Here is a 21293-nt window from a genome sequence, read left to right as displayed (position 1 = left end):
CTCCCTCTTTGTATGCTACAAAAACATGATTTAAACACAATACAAGACAGAATCTGGTCGGAATCTTTATTAGGAAAGCAAAAATTTAGAAAAGGTGTAGCATGATATATCTAGATCACATGGAGCCTAGCTAGATATCCTCACCTCTTATATATTTTCCTAGGGTTTGGTAACATATGCAATCACAATATCTCTGCTTCTTAGCTTGTTACAACAAATGGCCCCTTCACTTGTGCAAACACTACTTGCTTTTAAGTTTTTACTACCCAATCACTTTTGTGCATATCTCAATAAACTAAAGCTGCTCTATGAGCCAAGGCCAAGTTGTCCTAGCTAGACTCCAAGATGTGATCTTTTTTCTTTATCTTTTTCTTTTAATTTAATCACAAAACAAATAGAAACTTATTTTTGTGGTTGAGGTGTTACGGCTCTAATATCTCTTCTCCATATCATATAATAAAGCATCCTATTATTAGGAATATATTAAGGTGAATGATGTCAAGCTTTTGATTTGATCATTCATCCTTACTCATAAATTCAAAATGGAATATGAACTCTCGTTGTGCTTCAATCAAAATATAGTATTTTTTAATTAGCGATGCCAATGGTTAGAATTTAGAATAGAAGATGTAACACAATCCACAATAGTTTGTTTAGAAGTCCAATCGATTGGCAAAAAAAATGAAGAAATTAAGAAAAAAGAAGTAAAAGTATAGAGAGAGTGCAGAGAGTTAATATAAAATTGTGATTGATTAATTGGTAATCATAAAAATGAGTGGGTGTTATGTTGAAGGAGGGAGTCAGTATTTTGGTAGTCTAATATCTAGTAGCTATACAAAATTAACGACTAAAATTAATTATTGAAAATTGGATTAATTATTGGATGCCTCAGATATGCTCTGTAAAGACGGCCGCCACGATTTGGGCCTTCCTCCGCCGCCTACGGTGGGCCGCTGGCGGTGTGTTGCACCCTGAAATATTGTCAGCTAAAGCATCAATTTCAACGATCCGATTATGGTATCGTGCAAGAATAATTATTAATTACCTCATGATGACGGTTGGTCTCCGGCGGCGCAGAGTCTTGCAAATGGCCTGATTCCGACATGTTCTTCTTCATCTTTGCATGCTTCTTTGCTCTCACCACTTTCATCACCTCTGCAAAACAAACAGGACGAAATTAATTAAAAGAAGGTGAAATTTTGAGAAAAGAAATAGAAAGAGACCTTGAGTGGTGAGAAGGCGATAGGCCCGACCGAGAAGCAACTTGTCGGTGGGGCGGAGAAGCTTAACGCGCGTGTAGCGATTATCGGCGCCGGGAATGGTCAAAGGAATGATGAGAGAAACATAGTGGCCGGGGTTGGCTTTCATGACGTCGGTAGCGCTGAGGGGCCAATACATCCTCTCCAGCTTCCCGCATGGGTGCTGGATCACCAGTGCCGCCGCCTCCACCGCCTGACAGTTCCCCATACCTCTTTCTCTCTCTACGTTTAATGCTTGCTTTTCTTTCTGTTAGGAATGTTTGTGAAGGGGAAGGGGGAAATTAAATGAGAATGAGATCAGGGAAGAGACGAGGAAGGAGACTACCTAACTCATACTCATGGTCCCTTTTCTAAGGAGAGTACCCACCATCGTGCTCATGCGCCCTCCCAATCCCATTCTCTCTATTATATACTTCTTCCATCTCATTTATAATAACTCTGTCCGTCCCATTAATAATGATATATCTCAAACATTAATGATCGTGCCACTTTTGTCACTTTTATCTTTTAATCACTCTTCTTTTAAATAACCATGTTAAACTATAATGAATGATGGTTAGGTTTTATTGAACAAATTATTTTTCATGAGAAATGAGAATAATAAACAGATCAAAAAATTCTACGAATAAATCAATATAATTGATGATCTGACGACGTATTTATCTAATAAGTTAGAAATTCCAATCTTTCAAGCTTCGAACCCCAGACCAATATACTATTCATAAAAATTATTAACATCCTCAGAACAATTATTGATTTGTTCATGTCTTCTCAATTTCGCAAAAATATTTGCTTTTTCAACGGACCCTTTCTCTCCCTATATACTTTTAATTATTTTCACTACTTACACTTATTTATATGGGCTACGTAAATTAATTTATGCCAAATGCGAAAATAATTAATTTGATTGTTTTCATTTTGAAATACTTATGTGTGTTAGTTTATTTATTGAAACAATATGCCATGTGTAAATTGGATTATTCATTTCCTCTGTGACGGCCACAGCCACAGGCAATATGGTTACCGGCGTTGATAATGGTGAAATTGGCATGTGGAGAGCCGTCAAAGCTGGTTCTAATTTTGAGGAGGCTTGTCGACACAATCAACATTTTGATGACGCAATGAAACATTTTATATGGCGAAGATATCTTTTATACTATCACTCTGTTGAATGAATCGATAAATTCAAATTTTATAAAAAGAATTGAATTTTTTTTGAATTTACTCCATCCGTCCCGCTTTAAATAATTCTATTTTTATTTTGAATTGTCCCACTTTAAATGACTCAATCCAAATTTAGAAATATTTAACACTATTTTTTGAATGGTCTCACCACCACTTTACACCTTTATCACATATTCCTTAATTTCCGTGTCAAAAAATTTAGTGTCATTTGAAGCAGGACGGAGGGAGTATTAATTATTATTTTTAACAACAAATTCATAATATTTAATATAAATTCGTAGTATTTTATATATAACTAAATTCATTTGACCTAATTCTCCCACAAGCATATACTATCAATACAGACTAATACGTCCATCCATGCGATGCACGACGAACATCAAAATTAAACGACATATTTAAATAAATAAATATAAATATTAAATATAATTAAAATATAAATAAATATAAAATATATGTTAATAAATAAATAAATAAATATTTTCATACATAAACATAAATAACAAGTTGTAGAAAATACTAAAGAGAGAGAGAAAATAAAATATTTTAATTTTAATTTTTTTCATAACTAATTCGTTTAAATTTATTTTTGATGATTTTTATATCATACTCTCCTCCGTCCACGATATCGTTTCTACTTTGTGGACGGCACGAGTTTTAAGAAAATGGTGAAAAGTAGTTGATAATAGTGGGTACTATTGTGAGTGGAGTTTGAATCTCACTATTATTGTGAGTGGAATTTGTGGATCCTACTGCTACAAATAAAAATAAAAATGATATTGTGAACGGACCCAAATAGCAAAAGTGAAAACGATATCGTGGACAAACCAAAATGACAAAAGTGGAAAGTGGAAACGATATCATGGACGGAAGGAATGTTAAAGATCTTATCACGAACTTAAATTTACGATTCATATTAAAAAAATCATGAATCAAATTTGACGATGTTCATAAAAGAATTAAAAAGAGAGAGAAGAGAGAGAAAATTAGTAGGAATAAAGAGAGAAAAATAGTGAAAACAATTGGTGGGAGAATAGAGAGAAAAAAGGAGACAAAAATGGATGGAAATTAAAAACTCCCCTTTTATATATAGATGTCATATTATTGATAAATAATTATCTTGCATTGCTTTTACTTGTTACACTCCCTCCCTCTGTTGCAATTGTAATGTCTCATAGCTTTTGGGCACGGAAATTAAAAATATGTAAAAAGTAAATAAAGTTGGTTGGTGAAAATTATTTAAATATTAGATATAGAGAGAAAATATATAGTGAAACCCCTACTCTAGCCAAAACCTTTTAGTTGTAGGAAAATATGTCCATGAAGATAAATATATGGAAAATGTAGCCTTTTTAGTGTTGAATTGACAAAGTTACCCTTAATAATATATATTGATTAATTAGTTTTTTTACTAATTTTTGAAAATTTCAAAAATTGTAAAATCAAAAAAAGTTAACAAAAAAACAAAACCTATATTTTGGGTTAAATCATATTTGGGTAAAAAAAAGTTACCGTCTTCTTCCCCAAGTTACCACCGTCTCCGGCGGCTTTTTTTACGGCGACGTCTTTCCGGCGGTCTCGTGAGGCTGTCTCCAAGGCCATGTTGCTTATGTTCCTCTCTTTTCCGGTAAGTCAAATCCTCCTAATCTCTCATAACACGGAATTTGTCTAGAGGTTTTTGAAAAAATGGTGTTTTGAAATTTTGTTGGGTAAATCTTGGATTCTTGATACTAGAGGGATGTGTTAATCCCCTTTGTAATGATGTTCAAACAACGAGATTTGGTTGATTTGGTTTAGTATTAGTGAATATTCTTGTTGTTGTTGGTTCTTGATTTGTGATTTTCGCATTGTGTTCATGATTACACGAAAATATACTTGTTTACACACAAAAAATGATAGTTACACACATTATCAATAGTTACACACTTTATTCGAGTGTTACACACAATTTGGGAAGATAATGTGTGTAACAGTGCAAACACACATTATCTTCCCAAATTGTGTGTAACCGTTCAAAATGCTTCATTACACACATTATCGACCACAAATGTGTGTAATGGTTCAAACTTCACGTTTACACACAATTTTGGCTGATACTGTGTGTAACAGTGCAAAATTTGCACTGTTACACACATTATCTTCCGAAATTGTGTGTAACTCTCGAATAAAATGTGTAACTATTGATAATGTGTGTAACTATCATTTTTTGTGTGTAAACAAGTATATTTCCGTGTAACCATGAACACAAGGCCGGTTCGGATGTCGCAGCGGAGAGGAAATGAGACGCAGTGGGAGAGGAGAGGAGAGGCAGCAGCCGATGAGAGACGGCGACGGTTCGGACGTCCCAACGGGAGAGGAGAGGCAGCAGCCGTGGGGTTTTACGGCTGCTGGACAATGACGGAACGGCGGCGGAGCGGGCGGCCGGCGTCGGACGTCGACGTCACAGCGGCGGCGTGAGAACTCAGAGGCGATGGGGAGATGTTAGGGTTTGAGTGTGAATTTTGGGTGTGGTAAATTTGATATGGTAATTTTGTGATGTAATTTTATTTAATTTAATTATATTTTTAATTGAACAAAATAGGATTTAATTTTTCAGTTTTTATAAATTATTAAAAATTCAAATAAGGGTAAAAAAGTCTTAAAGGCTACTATTTCCATGTTTTAATTTGAGTGAACATTTTTTCCTTTTATTAAGTTGGAAGGGCTAAGTGAGCCCATTTACTCAAAATATATTACCAAAAAAATAATGAGAAATTTGTATTGGATCGTCCCATTAAGAAAAGTGGGATATTACTATTGGAACGGAGGGAGTATCATGCATGTTGTGTTGGAATTTTGCACATATGCGATATCTTTTTATTTGATTTTGTTATGTTTCATTGATGTCATGTTTGGGTACAATTTAGATCAATTGATACAAATTTGAATGTTTTGAAGTACAAACAATGATAACATATGCTTGATAGTCACGAATGGAGATGAATATATAGACGCAAAATTAAATAAGTGATATTTCAATATTGACTTATGTAATAATTAATATTCATCTCTTAGAGAGATAATGATGCACACATTTTTCTTAAATGATTATCATTTTCAAATTTTTACATCTAACTATTTTATGTTAAGTATTAAATTAAAAATACATAGAAATTAAATGATGAGTATGACTTCCAAATATTAAATAAAAAATATAGATATTTTATAAATCTTTGGAAAAAAATCTTATTATACTAACTTTTAGAAACATAGTATTGAGGTGGGAACATTTCATGATATTTACCCTTTTTTTAAATAGACTCATACTTTACCTAAGCATGCATAGAAATAGTTTCAATTTGCTCACGACCGGCCAAGCTTGGGCCCAAAACTAATTTTGTCATAAGGGGTAAGCCAAGACTCATACACCAAGACTAATCTTATGTGGCACTCTCTCAAGATTGAATCACGGACCGTATCCACCCAATCAAACAAGATATGATAAGATTAATCTAATCCAATCCTATCTAATTCTTCAAACCGAACAGTAATGTTTATTAGGAAATTGCTCTGTTTTATAGGAGTTCCTAGCTACAAAATAATTGCCCTAATTAATATAGGCATATACCCTTAAATAAAAAAAAATAAAAAAAATAGTCAACTGTTTAGGTGTAACTATCACTTCACATTTCATTAATATTTATACCCTAAATCTTCAAAAACTCAACTCTTGATGATCTAATATCATAATTAGAATAAAATTTCGTCTCTTTCTTTAGCTAATCAGTCGAGTAAACATATTATTTATTTATTATTATGTTTTTGTCCTTATACAATGTGTCTAAAAGGTGACGAGTTCAAAAATTTTGTAGGCCACTAACTTAGGACGTTTTACAAAATTAGGCTACATTTTTTCGGGCTTGCAAATTTGGGCCATTTATTATTAATTTTGGCGTAAATGAGCCACATTTGGGCTCGATCGAACTATTTTGCACGTGAGACGTGCGTGACGTCATAGCTAGAGCCCGAACACTGATGTTGAATTTTATTTCATTCTTTTATTTGATATATTTATACACATGTAAAAGTAAATCACAAAATAATCCTAATTAAAAAAACACAAATAAAAAATGAATTAAAAAAACATTTTAAAAATACATTAAAATATACAAATAATTGTCTTTGCTCGACGACACATTGGAGGGTCGAAAATAAATTGTAGGAATATATATGTTCCTCAAGATATCCTAATGCACCGTGTAAAAAAATATATATGTTCCTCAAGATAACAATAATTATTTATATATTTATAAAAAGACATCTTATACTATATATAATAAGAAAATATTAATTTTCTCTTCTACATGACAATCTAAAATCTCACTATTTGAATTTTTCTCATATTTCTTTTATTTATACTTATTCTCATTATATACATTCTCAAATGTGTTAATGGTGCGAAATATGCGAAATGGATAGTGAAAATCAAATGTTAGCCACCAATTTAATTGAGTTAAAAAAATTTTATAGGCCACTAAGTTAGGGCACTTTGCAAAGTTAGGCCACATTTTTTCGGGCTTTCAAATTTGGGCCATTTATTATTAATTTCGGCATAAGTGAGCCACATTATAGCCTGACCGAGCCCAAATGTGACTCATTTACGTCGAAATTAATAATAAATGGCTCAAATTTATAAGCCCGAAAAAATATGGTCTAATTTTACAAAACACCCCTAAATTAGTGGCCTACAAAATTTTGAACTCAAAAGGTGACGGGTCCGAAAGGAGAAGAAAAATGGTGTAAACTTTTGGTAGTTTCTGAAAGTGTGAATGAGCATTAATTAGAACATCATTCATTTTTAAGGTAAGAGCATAATAATGGGAAACGAATCAGCTTAATCATGAAATAAAATCTTTACATCGAGTTAATATATTTTTATTTATGGAAATGAAATTAATTAATCTCTTATAAATTTGACACATAAGTGGTAATCCCTCAATCCCATAACAAGTGTTCACTTGAGTTGTTCCATAGTCCATTTTTTAAAAAAAAAGTGAGCTTCACCATTTTTTATCTTTTTACTTTTTAATCATCTCCACTTAAATTCTATTTATGTCACAAAATAAAAGTGGGCTTCACCACTTTTTATCATTTTTACTCTTTAATCATCATCACCTAAATTTTCGATCTGAAAAAAAAAAGACATTTATTATAAAATAGAGAAAGTATTATTTATTAAATTTGTTCTGTGGAAAGAGTGACAATTATAGTCCAACACCTACCTCCACCTACATCTAACTTAAATATAAAATTGTTTCAAAAAAACGATTGGCGAAATTTGTACTAACCATTGTAAATAAACAATTAATCATAGGTTTAATTTATAAATATTTTTAGCTAAAATTTCAGTATTGTAGATAAAAGATTAGGTCTTGAGTAAGACCAGTTTCACCTAAGAAACGGGTCTTACTCGACCCGACCCTACACGTAGTAGGAAATGAGTGGCTAAGGGCGCGGAGTTGAGGGTGCGCCAGTGGGTGGTTGGCAGAGCAGCAGCATGGGAGCAATGCAGGGTGCACGCTGGCTGGAAAGAGAGGTAACACGGGCGCGGGGCTTGGGGCGCATCGGCAGAAAGGTAGCGCGGCACGACGACGGTGTGAATGGCAGAGGCAGAGAACTTGTACTTATTTGATCATGTAATTATTATCGTAAGAAAAAGTAATTACTGATGTGAAGAAAGGTAATGTTTCAAAATATGAATAATTCGAAGTAATTATTATGATGAAAAGTAATAATCAACATGAAGAAATGTTATAATGTTTGTAAAATGTTACTTTTTTTAACACCAATTATTATTTCTAGTCACGATAAATTACTTTTTAGTATTCAAACCTGACCCGCGTTCTGCCCCTACCCGCCCCTCGCCCTGCCTGTACTCGATACACGCCTTGCCCTTAACTCAGACCCATCTCATACATGAGACCGGGTGTACAGAAGTTTTTGCGTATATAAAATTATCCTAAATTTATACGTACAAATTACGCACGTTGTCTCTTTCTTCCCCAACCTCTCTCTTTCTTTTGCACTTCTCGTTTCCTCATCTCTCTCCGACGAGTCCCTCTCTCTTGGTCCGCTTTTTATTTATTTATTTATTATTATCTTCTTCATCATCACCATCAACTTGTCTGATTCTTTTCGGCGACGCCGTCATCATCCCCTTTCTCTGATTCTCTTTGTCGATGTCATCACCTGCACCAAACCATCATCTTCTCCGATTCATAGCCATTGTTGCCATCATCTCCATAATTCAGTGAACTCCACCAAGGCACCACTGCGCCGTCGTCTTCAGATCTACAAGATTTGTGAGTTTGAGTTCCAGATCTAGAGAGAAAATGTAGATTTAGTTTAATTAGTATGTAATATTTTGTGTTATTTTGCTCATTTCATTCGAATTTTGTTTATGAATTGTAATTGGAACAAACTGTCAACTTCTTTACACGAAATGGTACAAATGAGTTTTTTCGTTCTGTCCGTTCCAAGATTTGTCGTGCCAATACTTGGCACGAATGATGCAAATAGGCACTTTAGTACCATTTATTCCAGTCACTCCAAGATCTGTCATACTTGATACGAATGCTACGAAAAAAAAATCATTCGTACCATTCTTCAATCACATTGCAGTCCATCCAATTCATCTGGCAAACCTTCTGGGGGGACCTGCCCCAAATCTAACATCATGCGGCGCGACCTTGTAGAATCTCAGTTGAGCGAGTCAGAGAAGCGGCTAGTGGAGGACTCCTTGGAATGGTGGCTGACGAAGAAGTGCGACCGTGGCGAGTGGAGTTTGATTTTTGTGATGGGCACAAGTAGATTATCACTGTAGATGTGGGTGATGAAAGCCGACTTGATTGGGTGGAAAAGGGTCGAGCGTGCGGTGAGAAAACTACATCGATTAGGAAGATATGGAGGGCTAGTGAATAACGGAAGCGACGACAACAATTTAACAGCAGCCTTGCACATATGCTTCTCCACGATGCGGGCTTGGTGGGGCGGTGCTAAGATGTGAGAGATGAGAAGATGCGAAAGAAAAATAGATTTTTGAATTTTATTGGAAAAAAAATGTTTAAAACAATGTCGTTTTGATCAATAATATCTTGTCACGTCAATTTTAATTTTGCCACCTCAATTTTAATTTGAGAGAAATTAAAATTTGGGAGAAAATTCAAAAAATAATTTCAAAAAGTAACATAGTGTTTATATTGTACTAATTTCATAATGTGTGGGAAAAATTGAATTTGATAATAATATATGTATAAATTTACAATCAATTAACTTTTTTTTTTTTTGTGATAAAACTCTTTATCTATTTTTATTCTGTGTATTGTGAAAGATTCCCATTACATTAAATTTATTAATGCAGAAATTTTCCTAAATCTTGTCGAAGATCTTTGACTTTTGTAAATCTGATTTACATTAAACTGTATCAGAAACCCTAGGTTTGAAATATTGTTCCACTACGTACATAGATACACACGTCTCTCACAATTCCCAAAATTTGTGACTAAAGTGCGAATTTGTGTAAGCCATGTGAGGTGTTGGGGATCTTAGTTCCAAAAACATTAAATGATGAAATGGACTATCTCCTGTTCAAACATGACCTAACCAGGGGACTACCATACAACACTTGATTATATTAAAAGATAAAATTGTAATAATTTCAACCTCATATATGGTTAATGGACCGCGCAATTAATTTAGTAAGCATACATATATATGATTATATATAAGCTAGCTAGTGTATATACTTTAGGATATGTATTTTGACAGCCCTAACTAAAGCAAAATAGATAAATAATTATCTAAGCGTTTGATAACAATATTGATTAATAAGAAGACCCGTATTAAGCGAGAGGCCCGCTCTTATATCACTGTTTCACTGCGAAATTTAATATCTCCTCCCCCTGATATTATTTATCTAAGTTTTATTTATCACCCTTTATCTCAATTTATATATCAAACACACCCTAATTAATTCAGTAATATGAGAGACTCTCGTACCATCGTACATACAACATTTTAATAGGGGAATATAGATTATATTTTAATTTTTTTATGGGTTTTACATAGGGCTGTAAACGAGTCAATTAGCTACTCGTGAGCTATTCGACGCTTGATTCGATAAAAGCTCGATCGGTAATTTAATTAATGAGCAGCTCGTTTAACTAAATGAGTCAAGCTAGCTTGAGCACGACGATACTCGGTTCGTTAGCTCGTGAACAAGCTCGTTAAGTGATTTATCTTAAAAACATAAGATTATTAATTAAATGTCTTATATTGTACACTATAATTAGTAATATTTGAATTAAGTATCTAATTAACATCATTTATTTACAAGAAAAGAGTAAATATATTACATTGTTGTGAATAAAATAACTTATATATTTGAAAAATAATTTATGTATTATAAAAATAACTAAAATTTTAAATAAAAATTTAAATTTAAAAAGCTCGATTTGGCTCGATACTGTATTTGACTCGATTAAAGTTCGATCTATAATTAAACGAGCAACTCGATTAGCTAATTAGTCAAGCTTGAGTAAGACACTATTTGTCTCTACTCGACTCGATTGTACCCCTACTTTTATAGGATGTGGGCACAACAATTTGTTTAAGACATTTATTTTTTAATTATTTGATATGATCAATAATAGAAATAATTAATTATGAGTGTTAGTACAGTGTATCTCAAAGAAAGTCCAAAAGGGTCTATCAAAAAAAGAGAGTATATGATTATATTAAATTAATGTACTTATGAAGTTCGTGTATATATATATATATATAGGGAGAGGTTCAAGAAATAACCATTTCTAGTATATATACATATATACACTAGAAATGGATAGTTGGGAATGAAATAATTTTGAACTCATTAATAAAGTCGACAATTGACCTGATTAACTGAATCTCGGGATATATCATGTGTATTTCATGTAGTGAGTTTCTATACTAAGTTATATATTTAGGATGTTTGCTAGCTAAAGTTGAAATCAAGCTATGATATACTATACAATTTACAAATCTATCTCTATATATATATTATAGAAAAATAAATCTTATCCTATATGGCATCGTATAATCACTCTATTCTAATTTTCCTTAATTCTCATTCATTCTTATTTATTTATATATTTCTAATCAATTTTTACATTATAGCAAAATAAATCATATCCTACGTGGCATCGTATAATCACTTCATTCTAATTTTCCTCAATTCTCATTCATTCTTATTTATTTATACATTTCTAATCAATTTTTACATTTCAAAACTATTAAATAATCATATAATTTATAGATAAATTCTATACTATTAAATAATCTTATAAAACTATTAGATAAAGTTTGTACTATTAAATAATTGTATAAAACTATTAGATAAATCCAATATATTCATTTAATTATAAATTCTACATATCCATTTGATTATCAGAACCCAGCCAAATTAAAACACATTAGCACTTCGAGAAATAAATCTTATCCTACGTGGCATCGTATAATCACTTCATTCTAATTTTCCTCAATTCTCATTCATTCTTATTTATTTATATATTTTTCTAATCAATTTTTACATTATAACAAAATAAATCATATCCTACGTGGCATCGTATAATCACTTCATTCTAATTTTCCTCAATTCTCATTCATTCTTATTTATTTATACATTTCTAATTAATTTTTACATTTAAAAATTATTAAATAATCATATAAATTTATAAATAAATTCTACATTATTAAATAATCGTATAAAACTATTAGATAAAGTCCGTACTATTAAATAATTGTATAAAACTATTAGATAAATCCAACATATTCATTTAATTATAAATCCTACATATCCATTTGATTATCAGAACTCAGTCAAATTAAAACACATTAGCACTTCGAGGGTCCATTCGTCTGTTTTCAAACGCCTGAAATCCCTCCCAACCTTATACCAACTTTTCTTATATATATATAAACTCAATGACCAACAAGAACTCATCATGCCTCACAATCCACCTTTTTTCCACCCGAAAAATTTAACTTAATAAAATGATAGCATCCAGAATAGAAATCCTTATACCCACTTAATTGAGATTGTTCCAAGTGTGACTAAAACTTAAATAAAGCATACCAATAAATTAATCTATGAAAAGCAATCAATTCAAATGTCAATTCATTTTTTAGAAAATATATTCTTCAACTAAATGTTATAAATAAATAAAATACATGCCTATGCCCAATCTATATATATATATATAATAGCAAAATAAATCATATCCTACATGGCACCGTATAATCACTCTATTTTAATTTTCTTCAATTTTCATTCATTCTTATTTTTTTCTAAATTTTTAATCAATTTCCATATCTAAAAAAAGATTTATATTTGTATTTTATTTTATTATATAATATTAGTTTAAGTTTATCACATCATATTCACAAATTAATATGTATTAATAATACGTTTATATATAGATGTATTTACTTAAATAATTAACTATATATATATATATATATATATGATTGAATATGATTTCAAATTTGACGATGTTGTTTAAAGTTTGAGACGAGATTATTCTCATAACTTAATTATAGTTTCACAAATTCTAGACAAAATGATACTCACAAAGTAAGTTATAATCTTCAAGCTCCATACAAGATGATGCTCAAAATTCAGATGTGGTATTTAAAACTCCAAAGGATATGATTTTCAAAATTTTGACGTTCAAATGTCATATTTGGTCTCTAGAGCTTCATATGATTATCTGGTAGGTCCATAAGAGATGACATATATTTAATTAAATTATTTATTATCCATCAAATTTAAAGATTTTGAAAAAGGTTTTAATAAAAGTTAGTTATGTATTTGATAAGTGGAGAATGAGTCTCACAAAAAGTGAAATTATAAGAGTGATAGTTAGTGAAAGTGGAACACGAGTCCCACAAAAAGTGAAATTGTAAGAATAATAATTAGTGAAATTGTTTCCAAAAATAGGTTAGGAAGATGTTTTGGGGACGAACCAAAATAGAAAAAAAAAATAATAAAAAAAGGAAAATGTTTGAGGGACGGAGAGAGTAAATATTATCGATATACGCTTAACAGCAGATGCGACACATCAATCGTACATCATATTATACTTTAAATTTACATATTTTTTTCTTCTAAAATCTTCAATCCCACATCAACTTTTTATAAACTTCATCAAATGAATATTTATATAAAAATGTATTTCTATTATCACAACCTACATTTAATTGGCGAAAGTGATTAAGATTAATATTATTTCAAATATTATATTACTAATTTAATTTGATCATATCAAATTAATTAAAGAAATAATTTATATATAAACTATTTCATATGCTATAGTAATAAAAATAACATAAAATAATTATAAATGATGACATAAAATAATTCCCATCAAATTTCGAGGGACTAAACGCTAGTATTCAATGAAATGCATTCTCGCTGTTTCATCTTAATTATCGAGTGCCAATCTATAATCTACTGATATATAATAATCTATTAAAGAGGCAATTTTTAATTTAAAATTAATTTCAAATCAATTTTAAAATTGAGCGAAAATTTTATAATTATCACAAAATTAAAAATTTATTTGTAAACTATATTTTTTCTTTTTATTTCTTTTTTTTAATCTTTTTATTTTATTTCTTTCTAAAATTGTGAAATTGGAGTAATTGTAAAATATATTTAATAAGCATATCAAATTAAGGATCACGATAACAAACTTTAATTAGATATATTTTATATAAATATTTGATTTAAATTGTAAAAATCTTATTTATTTAAAGATTAAAATTTTATAAAATTCTCTTTCCTCTCTCTCTCTCTCTCTCTCTCTCTCTCTCTCTCTCTTTCTTGAATAAATCTATTTCTCAATTCTTTTTTTTTTTGCCTTTTCATAATATCAATTTTTATTATTGTGAATTATTCTTATTTTTTTATTTTTTCAATATTCAGCTCAAATATATTCAGTTAAAACTAATTTTTTTTATTATATTTATAAATATGATAATTGAGTTTATATCAACTTTATATAAATATAAAAATATTTTCCGTCCATTGCATGGGATACAATTGCTAGTTATGTTTAATAGCTCGACTTTAAAGGAGAAAACTGATCGATTGGTATACATTGATGATACAACCACTATTTAATTAATCCATGTTTTAAGTCGACGGCTTTTTCCATCTTTTGAATGAAAAGGACTTGAAGAGCATATCATCAGAGAAGTTCTTAGCTATCTAAAGGAACCCTACAAACATAAAGAATAACTCTTAATTACGAGATAATGAAGCATATATTCTTGTTATGCTACAGTGAAGCTTTCGGCTGAAAAGTTTCTCTCTCCCGTTGAGGGAGTGCGCGCAGCCCACGGGCTTGACTTTAACGTCCTCCGTCTCCCCTTTGCCGGTGACCGGGCCGTCCCCTCCGCCACCCGGCGTTCGGCCACTCCATTAGCTTGCTCCGACTAAGAGCTGAGCGCCGCCGAAACACTCACGGCTGGTCTGGTACGGCCGTCCGCCACCGCCACCCGACGTTCGGCCCCTCCGCGGCAGCCGCCATAGCTTGCTCCGACTGAGAGCTGCGGGCTGCTGCTCCATCACGGCTGGTCTGGTGCGAGGAAAAGAGACCGCAGCGGCGGACCAGGAGATCGAGAGTTGCGGACCAGGATCCAGAGTTGAGCGCAGCACGCTCCGCTGCTCCTAGCGCAGCGTCTTCACGCCTCCAGCCGTGGACTCGCCGACCGAAGCACCGCTGCACCGAAGCACCGCTGCACGACCTCCCGCCGGATAAGAGACCGCAGCGGCGGAAATCAGTCGTCCTCCGGAACGGATGATGCAGTTCTCGTCCTCTATCTCCGATCGAAAACCCTTGATTCTTTGGGATGATATCTCTTCTTGTATGGTCCCTCAAATGGTGATTCTTGGGGACTTTAATGCTGTGCTTGGAGCTCATGAGCGGCGTGGACGCAGGTTTCCCAGCCGTGCTTCCTGTAGAGATTTTCAAGCTTTCATTGATCGTCATACTCTCATTCAAGCTCCCACCTCTGGGCCTTTTTTTACTTGGACGGACAGGCGTAAATTTCCTATGACTACTGAGTCTGTCCTGGACCGCACTCTTTTCTCAGAGGATTTTGCTACGCAATGGCATTCTACTGAGAGTCGGGTTTTGCCTCGTCTTGGCTCTGACCATGCTCCTATTTTGTTTAAATGTTCCACTCCTCCTAATACCTATGGCGCCCGTCCTTTTCGTTTCCTGAACATGTGGAGTTCTCACTCTGATTTTATTCCAATGGTTCATCGTTCTTGGGCTACTGTTGTTGACACGAACTGCCCCATGGTGCGTATGATGCACAAGTTGAAACGTTTGAGGAAAGAGCTCAAAATTTGGAATAAATCCACTTTTGGGAACTTCAACACTTTGCTTGAAGAGTTCTATAATAAGCTCTCTTCTCTTCAGGCACATATCGATAATGTTGGCTACTCTGACGCGCTCTTTGATCAAGAAGTTGAGCTTGAAGCCTCTATCTCGGTCATGCTCTCTCGGCAAGAGGACCTACATCGCCAGAAAAGTAGAATTCGATGGCTCCAGGATGGCGATCGAAATACAAAGTTTTATCATAACATGTTGAGAATGAAGCGCGCTAGCCATACTATCAAGCATCTTGAGATTAACGACGTCCTGGTTGAAGATCATAACACTTTGGCGTCTCATGTGGAAAACTTTTATAAATCTCTTTTTGCGGCGGATATCAATCCTGGGGGCGATCTTTCGTGGATTACTAATTATATCACCAGTTGCCTCACTTTGGATCATAAATCGGCTTTGGTTACTTGTCCGACTGCGACGGAGATCAAAGCAGTGGTCTTTGCTATGGACAAAGATAGCGCTCCCGGCCCGGATGGCTTTGGAGGTACTTTCTATCGTTCCGCTTGGGATATTATTGAGCATGATTTCACGTCCGCCATCACAAGATTCTTCACTCATCATTATCTCCCTTCGGGTCTCAATTCCAATACTCTGAGCCTTCTTCCCAAGAAAGTTAATGCCAAGGTTATCTCTGACTATCGGCCCATCGTTCTTGGCAATTTCTTTTTCAAAGTTATTGCCAAGATTCTGGCGATCCGACTGAATGCTGCTGCTGCCACCATCGTCTCCAACAACCAATTTGGCTTTATTTTGGGACGTTCTATTCATGAGTGCATCACTCTTGCCTCTGAAGGGGCGAACTGCATGGAGAGATCTTTACACGGCAAAAACATGGCTCTTAAAGTCGACATTCATAAGGCCTTTGATACGCTTAGATGGGATTTTCTTCTGTTCGTGCTTCAACAGTTTGGCTATTTCGAATGCAGTCGGGGAGTAAGACAAGGAGATCCTTTGTCTCCCATTCTTTTTGCCTTGGCGGAAGATGTTCTTAGCCGTATTTTTCTGGACGCTGGTAATCGGGGTTTAATCGCCGGCATGCGTTTCTCGAGATCTTTGAATTTCCCTTCTCATCTGCTTTACGCTGACGATGTGCTCCTGTTCTGTCAGGCCATCAAGCGTAATTGCATTATGATAGACTCGATTATTCAGCTCTATTCCACGGTCTCTGGTCAATATTGCAACAAGAATAAGTCTACTCTTTACTTCGGGAAAGGGGTGTCGCCTGGGCGACGTTCTAGGCTCCAACGGATTTTGGACTTCAACATTGGCTCCATGCCTTTCACATACTTGGGAGTGCCTATTTTCTCGGGTCGAGCTTCTTCCGCTAAACTTCGACCTATCTTTGATCGTATTCTTGCACATTTCCCTAGGTGGCAAGGTAGTCAACTCTCTATGGCGGGCAGGCTCTGCTTAGTTTCTTCTGTTATCAACAGTGCTGCGGTACATAGTATGCTTGTTTATAAATGGCCGGTGAAACTTCTGCATGATCTTGACAGAGCTTGTAGATCGTTCATCTGGACTGGGAGTACTATGAAGAAACCTTCTTTTTCTGTGAGTTGGATCAGAGCTCGCGCTCTGAAGGAACAGGGCGGCATTGGAGTCAAATCTTTCTCTGACATCAATAATAGTTTCATGTTTCGGCTAGGTTGGTATATTCTGAACATGAACAGCTTCGGCTATCGGCTGCTTCGTCAGAAATATCTCACTCAGACCATGGATTGGGCTTCCCAATGGGCGAGTTCGTCGATTTGGACTGGTGTTAGAAGGACAATTCGGGAGATTGTTTCGGATACCTTCTGCACGATTGGGAATGGTGATACGATTTATTTTTGGAGAGATAATTGGCTCGGGTATCGGCTGATCGACAGACTTCATATTCCGGAGTTCATGACACCCTATTTTTCTCAGAAGATTTCAGACTTCTACTTTAATAATAAGTGGCACCACACTTATAGTTTTATACAGTCTTTCCCGCGCATTGCTCTCGACATCATATCTACCCCCATTCCTGGATTGGCGGACGACAGATCCTGGATTCACTCGGGTTTCGGGAACATTACTGCTGCTTCGGCCTTTGCTCACATACGACCTCAGTTCCCTAAGGTCGACTGGGGATCCTGGATTTGGGCCCCTTTTATCACCGCTCGACGATCTCTCTTTGTCTGGCGCACTATTGTTGGCAAGCTCCCTACCTTTGATATGAATCGCCTACTTGGTTTTCAGGGGCCTAACCGCTGCCCTTTATGCTCGGCAGCAGAAGAGACGATGGATCACGTTCTGTTGAACTGCTCCTTCTCGGCTTCTATTTGGGCGGATGTCTTTCGTTGGTTTTTGATTGAGCAAACTTTGCCGTTGGATGTGGGCAGCATGATTCGCTTCTCTATCCACCAGAAAAACAGCAAACAAGTTGGCAATTTGTGGAAAGTTGGGGTGGTCTCTCTCCTATGGAGTCTCTGGTCTCACCGCAACAACATCATACACAACAATTTAGCACCTTCGCGCCACCTCATTCTCAAGCAGGTCAGGGTTTTTCTTTGTGAAGCTGCCAACAATTTCGTCCTTGGCACTATGGCCAACTCGGTTACTGATCTTCTCATTCTTAAGAATCTTTCCATCGCTGGACAACCCAGGAAGCCTTTCTCCTTTATTTACATTGCTTGGCACCTTCCCCCGCCGTCTTGGATTAAAGTTAATACTGATGGCTCGGTACAGGAAGGGAGGATTCATGCGGGGGGCGTCTTTAGGAATGCCTTCAACGACGTTCTTGGTTGTTATCATTTTTCAGGCGGCCATGGGGTTCCGTTCGAAGCAGAGCTTTTAGCTATTATTATTGCGATTAAATCTGCACATCGCGCAAAATGGGAGAGAGTTTGGTTTGAGTCGGATTCTTCTTACGTGGTTCAGCTTCTTCAGTCGCTATCTGAGACGGTTCCTTGGAGATTCAAGCCTCGGTGGCAGCTTGCTCTCTCCAAACTCCATACTTTCACGTGGCGCATTTCTCACATTTTTCGCGAAGGCAACAGATCGGCGGATTTTTTGGCTTCTCAAGCTTCGGATGAGGGTTTTTGGCCTAATGCCATTGCTGGTTTAAATGATTTTGTCAAGGAGGATGTTTCTATTCCCTATTTTACTCGTTTCGCTTAATTTTTTGGTTTTTTTCTCTTGGTTCTGGATCGGTTGTGAGCCGGGAGGCCTAAGGGTAATGGTTCGGCCGGAATCCTTGAGACCTCCTAACTCAGCTCTGTCAACCTTGGTCCTTGACGAGTACTCTTTTTCCTCAGCTGTTATGAGGTTTTAACGAGGCTCGGCCCTTAGTCTGCAGCTTTGTGCTTTCAAGGGTTTTTGGTTCTCCATTGTTAAGTTTCTTTTCTTTTAATAAAATCTTATTTCAGCAGAAGCATATATTCTTGTTAGTAAAATGAAATCAATATTTAAACTAACCTAAAACGAATCTACATGCAATAACTAATGTGATGGGGATGGACCAAGAATGTAGGACCGTGCATATGTGTTTAGCTTTAAGAAAATGAAAATTACTTACGCCATGGTAATGATTAAATTTCGACTTCTAATTTACAATTAATAAAGGTTGATTTATTTGTCAATTACTCCATGTACTTGCATGTAAAATTGCACAAGTCTTCCTGAAAATATGAATGATTTACAAATTACCCACAAATACATGCAGTATGGAGTTGTAATTGCAACAGGTCGAATTTGCCCTATATCACGACCCGACCCGACCCGCAAAAATGTGCCTCATCACACCCACCTAATAATAATAATAGAAACTCGGATCAAACAGATTAAATGAAAATAAAAGGAGGAACATGAGGTTTTGGTTCAATCTCGTTTACGTGTGGTGTAGTTTTTTCTATTTTTGTGTGAGTAATGGTCCCACTTGTATGCGATTATTTTATCATTTTTGTGTGATGTAGAGATTTCGTCTGTATTTTGGTGACTTATTTTATTGGAGTATATAATAGATATTTCTTAGAATTTTTTTTTTAAAAAAAAGTGGAAGAGGAGGTATGGCGTCTGCATCAATAGTTAAATTTTGAATCTATTGACAGGGGAAAACCAAAATTGAAAATAATAGTAATATATTCTAATTGAATTGATCAGGTGGATTCGGTTTATAGTTTCAGTTCTACATTTTCACACCCCTGTTATTGTTTAATTAAAAACATATGTGGTTAAATTCAAGTTTAGATGTATTGTAAATTCGAATTTAAGATTGAAAAAATATAGTAAAAGGAAAGAAGTTGAGGTGGACCAAAAATGATTAGTTAGGCACAGGAACATGTCCACGAAGTCGACCAATCAGAAGGCGACACGTACGTTTAACGTGGTTCTGTTCCCCCAACATAACGAGGTGATTTTTTTTTTTGAAAAGTAAATAAATTCATTAATAAACACAAATGTGGAAGAGTACCAGCGGTACTCATCCCCAAAAAGTAAAGTACAGATACAGTCACTAAACAACACACCAATCTCAAAACGCAAGAAAAAAAAAAAATACAAAGAATCATAACGAGGTGATTTCGTGTCAATTTGGAAGGGCTGCCATATAATTTGCAGACATTAGAGCATGATAATCGTGATAGTTTGTGTGGATTAAATATAAATTACTGGTCATTACATGAAAATGATTGTTGCCCATCTCATTTGCCCTTTATCAGACCAAAAATTTATACTCTTTTTACTTTTTACTATGTAGTAGTATTATTTTGACCACCCCTTATCCCTGTGCAATTTGTATGTTTGCCTGCTGACAAAATATGAAACTGGCACAAGTAGTATTATATTTTACATTTAATTTGTTTTATCTGTAAAATGTTTATTATATAATATGTGGGAAGGAAAAAGAATATATTTTTTCAATTGGACTTTGGTCAAACACATGTGGACATCACGAGCTTGGTTTTGGATCTGATTTTCTTTGTGTGGAAATAAGAAATAATTTATTTATTTTGAATAAGAAACAAGACAATTTGCAGAAGAGCTGCGATTACTGTTGGAATGTTTCAACTATTTTTAGGGCACAGGGAGACACAATTAAGCGGATAATCCTTTTGTGTGTATAGTCTAACATAGATATAGCACTTAGATTTGTTACTTTATGGAATGCCATAAACTGTCACAATAATAATTGAGGAAAAACACGACACAATTATGGCATTACAAGTGTATTGATTGGTGGGGAACCTTCGATTATGGCTTAAAGAACTTCGGATTAATTCCTATCTAGTTTAGTGCACCATCCCAAATGCAACTTTGATAAAATAGTTTCAACTAATAAAAACATCCCTAACATTTACATCCAAAAAATAATAAACTTCTTAATGTTATATTTGTGTAATTTGATCCATCT

The 21293-nt window shown here is 34.5% G+C and overlaps 1 protein-coding gene across 2 annotated transcripts; it reads right to left on the bottom strand.

Annotated features, from left to right (window-relative positions):
* Window positions 1–731: 731 nt before the first annotated feature.
* Window positions 732–1679, bottom strand: LOC130993676 (uncharacterized). Of its 2 annotated transcripts, none has more exons than XM_057918677.1 (3): window positions 1224–1679; window positions 1046–1155; window positions 732–971 (listed from the first exon to the last, which is right to left on the bottom strand). In XM_057918677.1, the coding sequence occupies exons 1-3, from the start codon at window positions 1465–1467 to the stop codon at window positions 873–875; spliced, it is 453 nt and encodes a 150-aa protein (XP_057774660.1). In that variant the 5' UTR covers window positions 1468–1679; the 3' UTR covers window positions 732–872. The 2 variants fall into 2 exon arrangements, with proteins under 2 accessions (XP_057774660.1, XP_057774661.1); XM_057918678.1 differs by having other exon boundaries at window positions 1254–1679.
* Window positions 1680–21293: the final 19614 nt, after the last annotated feature.

This window comes from Salvia miltiorrhiza, chromosome 7, assembly GCF_028751815.1.
Source record: "Salvia miltiorrhiza cultivar Shanhuang (shh) chromosome 7, IMPLAD_Smil_shh, whole genome shotgun sequence".
Taxonomy (NCBI): Eukaryota; Viridiplantae; Streptophyta; class Magnoliopsida; order Lamiales; family Lamiaceae; genus Salvia; species Salvia miltiorrhiza.
This window is presented reverse-complemented; position numbering and strand designations above follow the sequence as displayed.

Excerpts from the sequence above, each read along its gene's own strand:
- LOC130993676 (XM_057918677.1), bottom strand. The coding sequence starts at position 1,467 with ATGGGGAACTGTCAGGCGGTGGAGGCGGCGGCACTGGTGATCCAGCAC. Across the intron at positions 1,156-1,223 it reads TCGCCTTCTCACCACTCAAG|AGGTGATGAAAGTGGTGAGA; the intron begins GTCTCTTTCTAT and ends TTTGTTTTGCAG. Across the intron at positions 972-1,045 it reads AGACCAACCGTCATCATGAG|GGTGCAACACACCGCCAGCG; the intron begins GTAATTAATAAT and ends ACAATATTTCAG.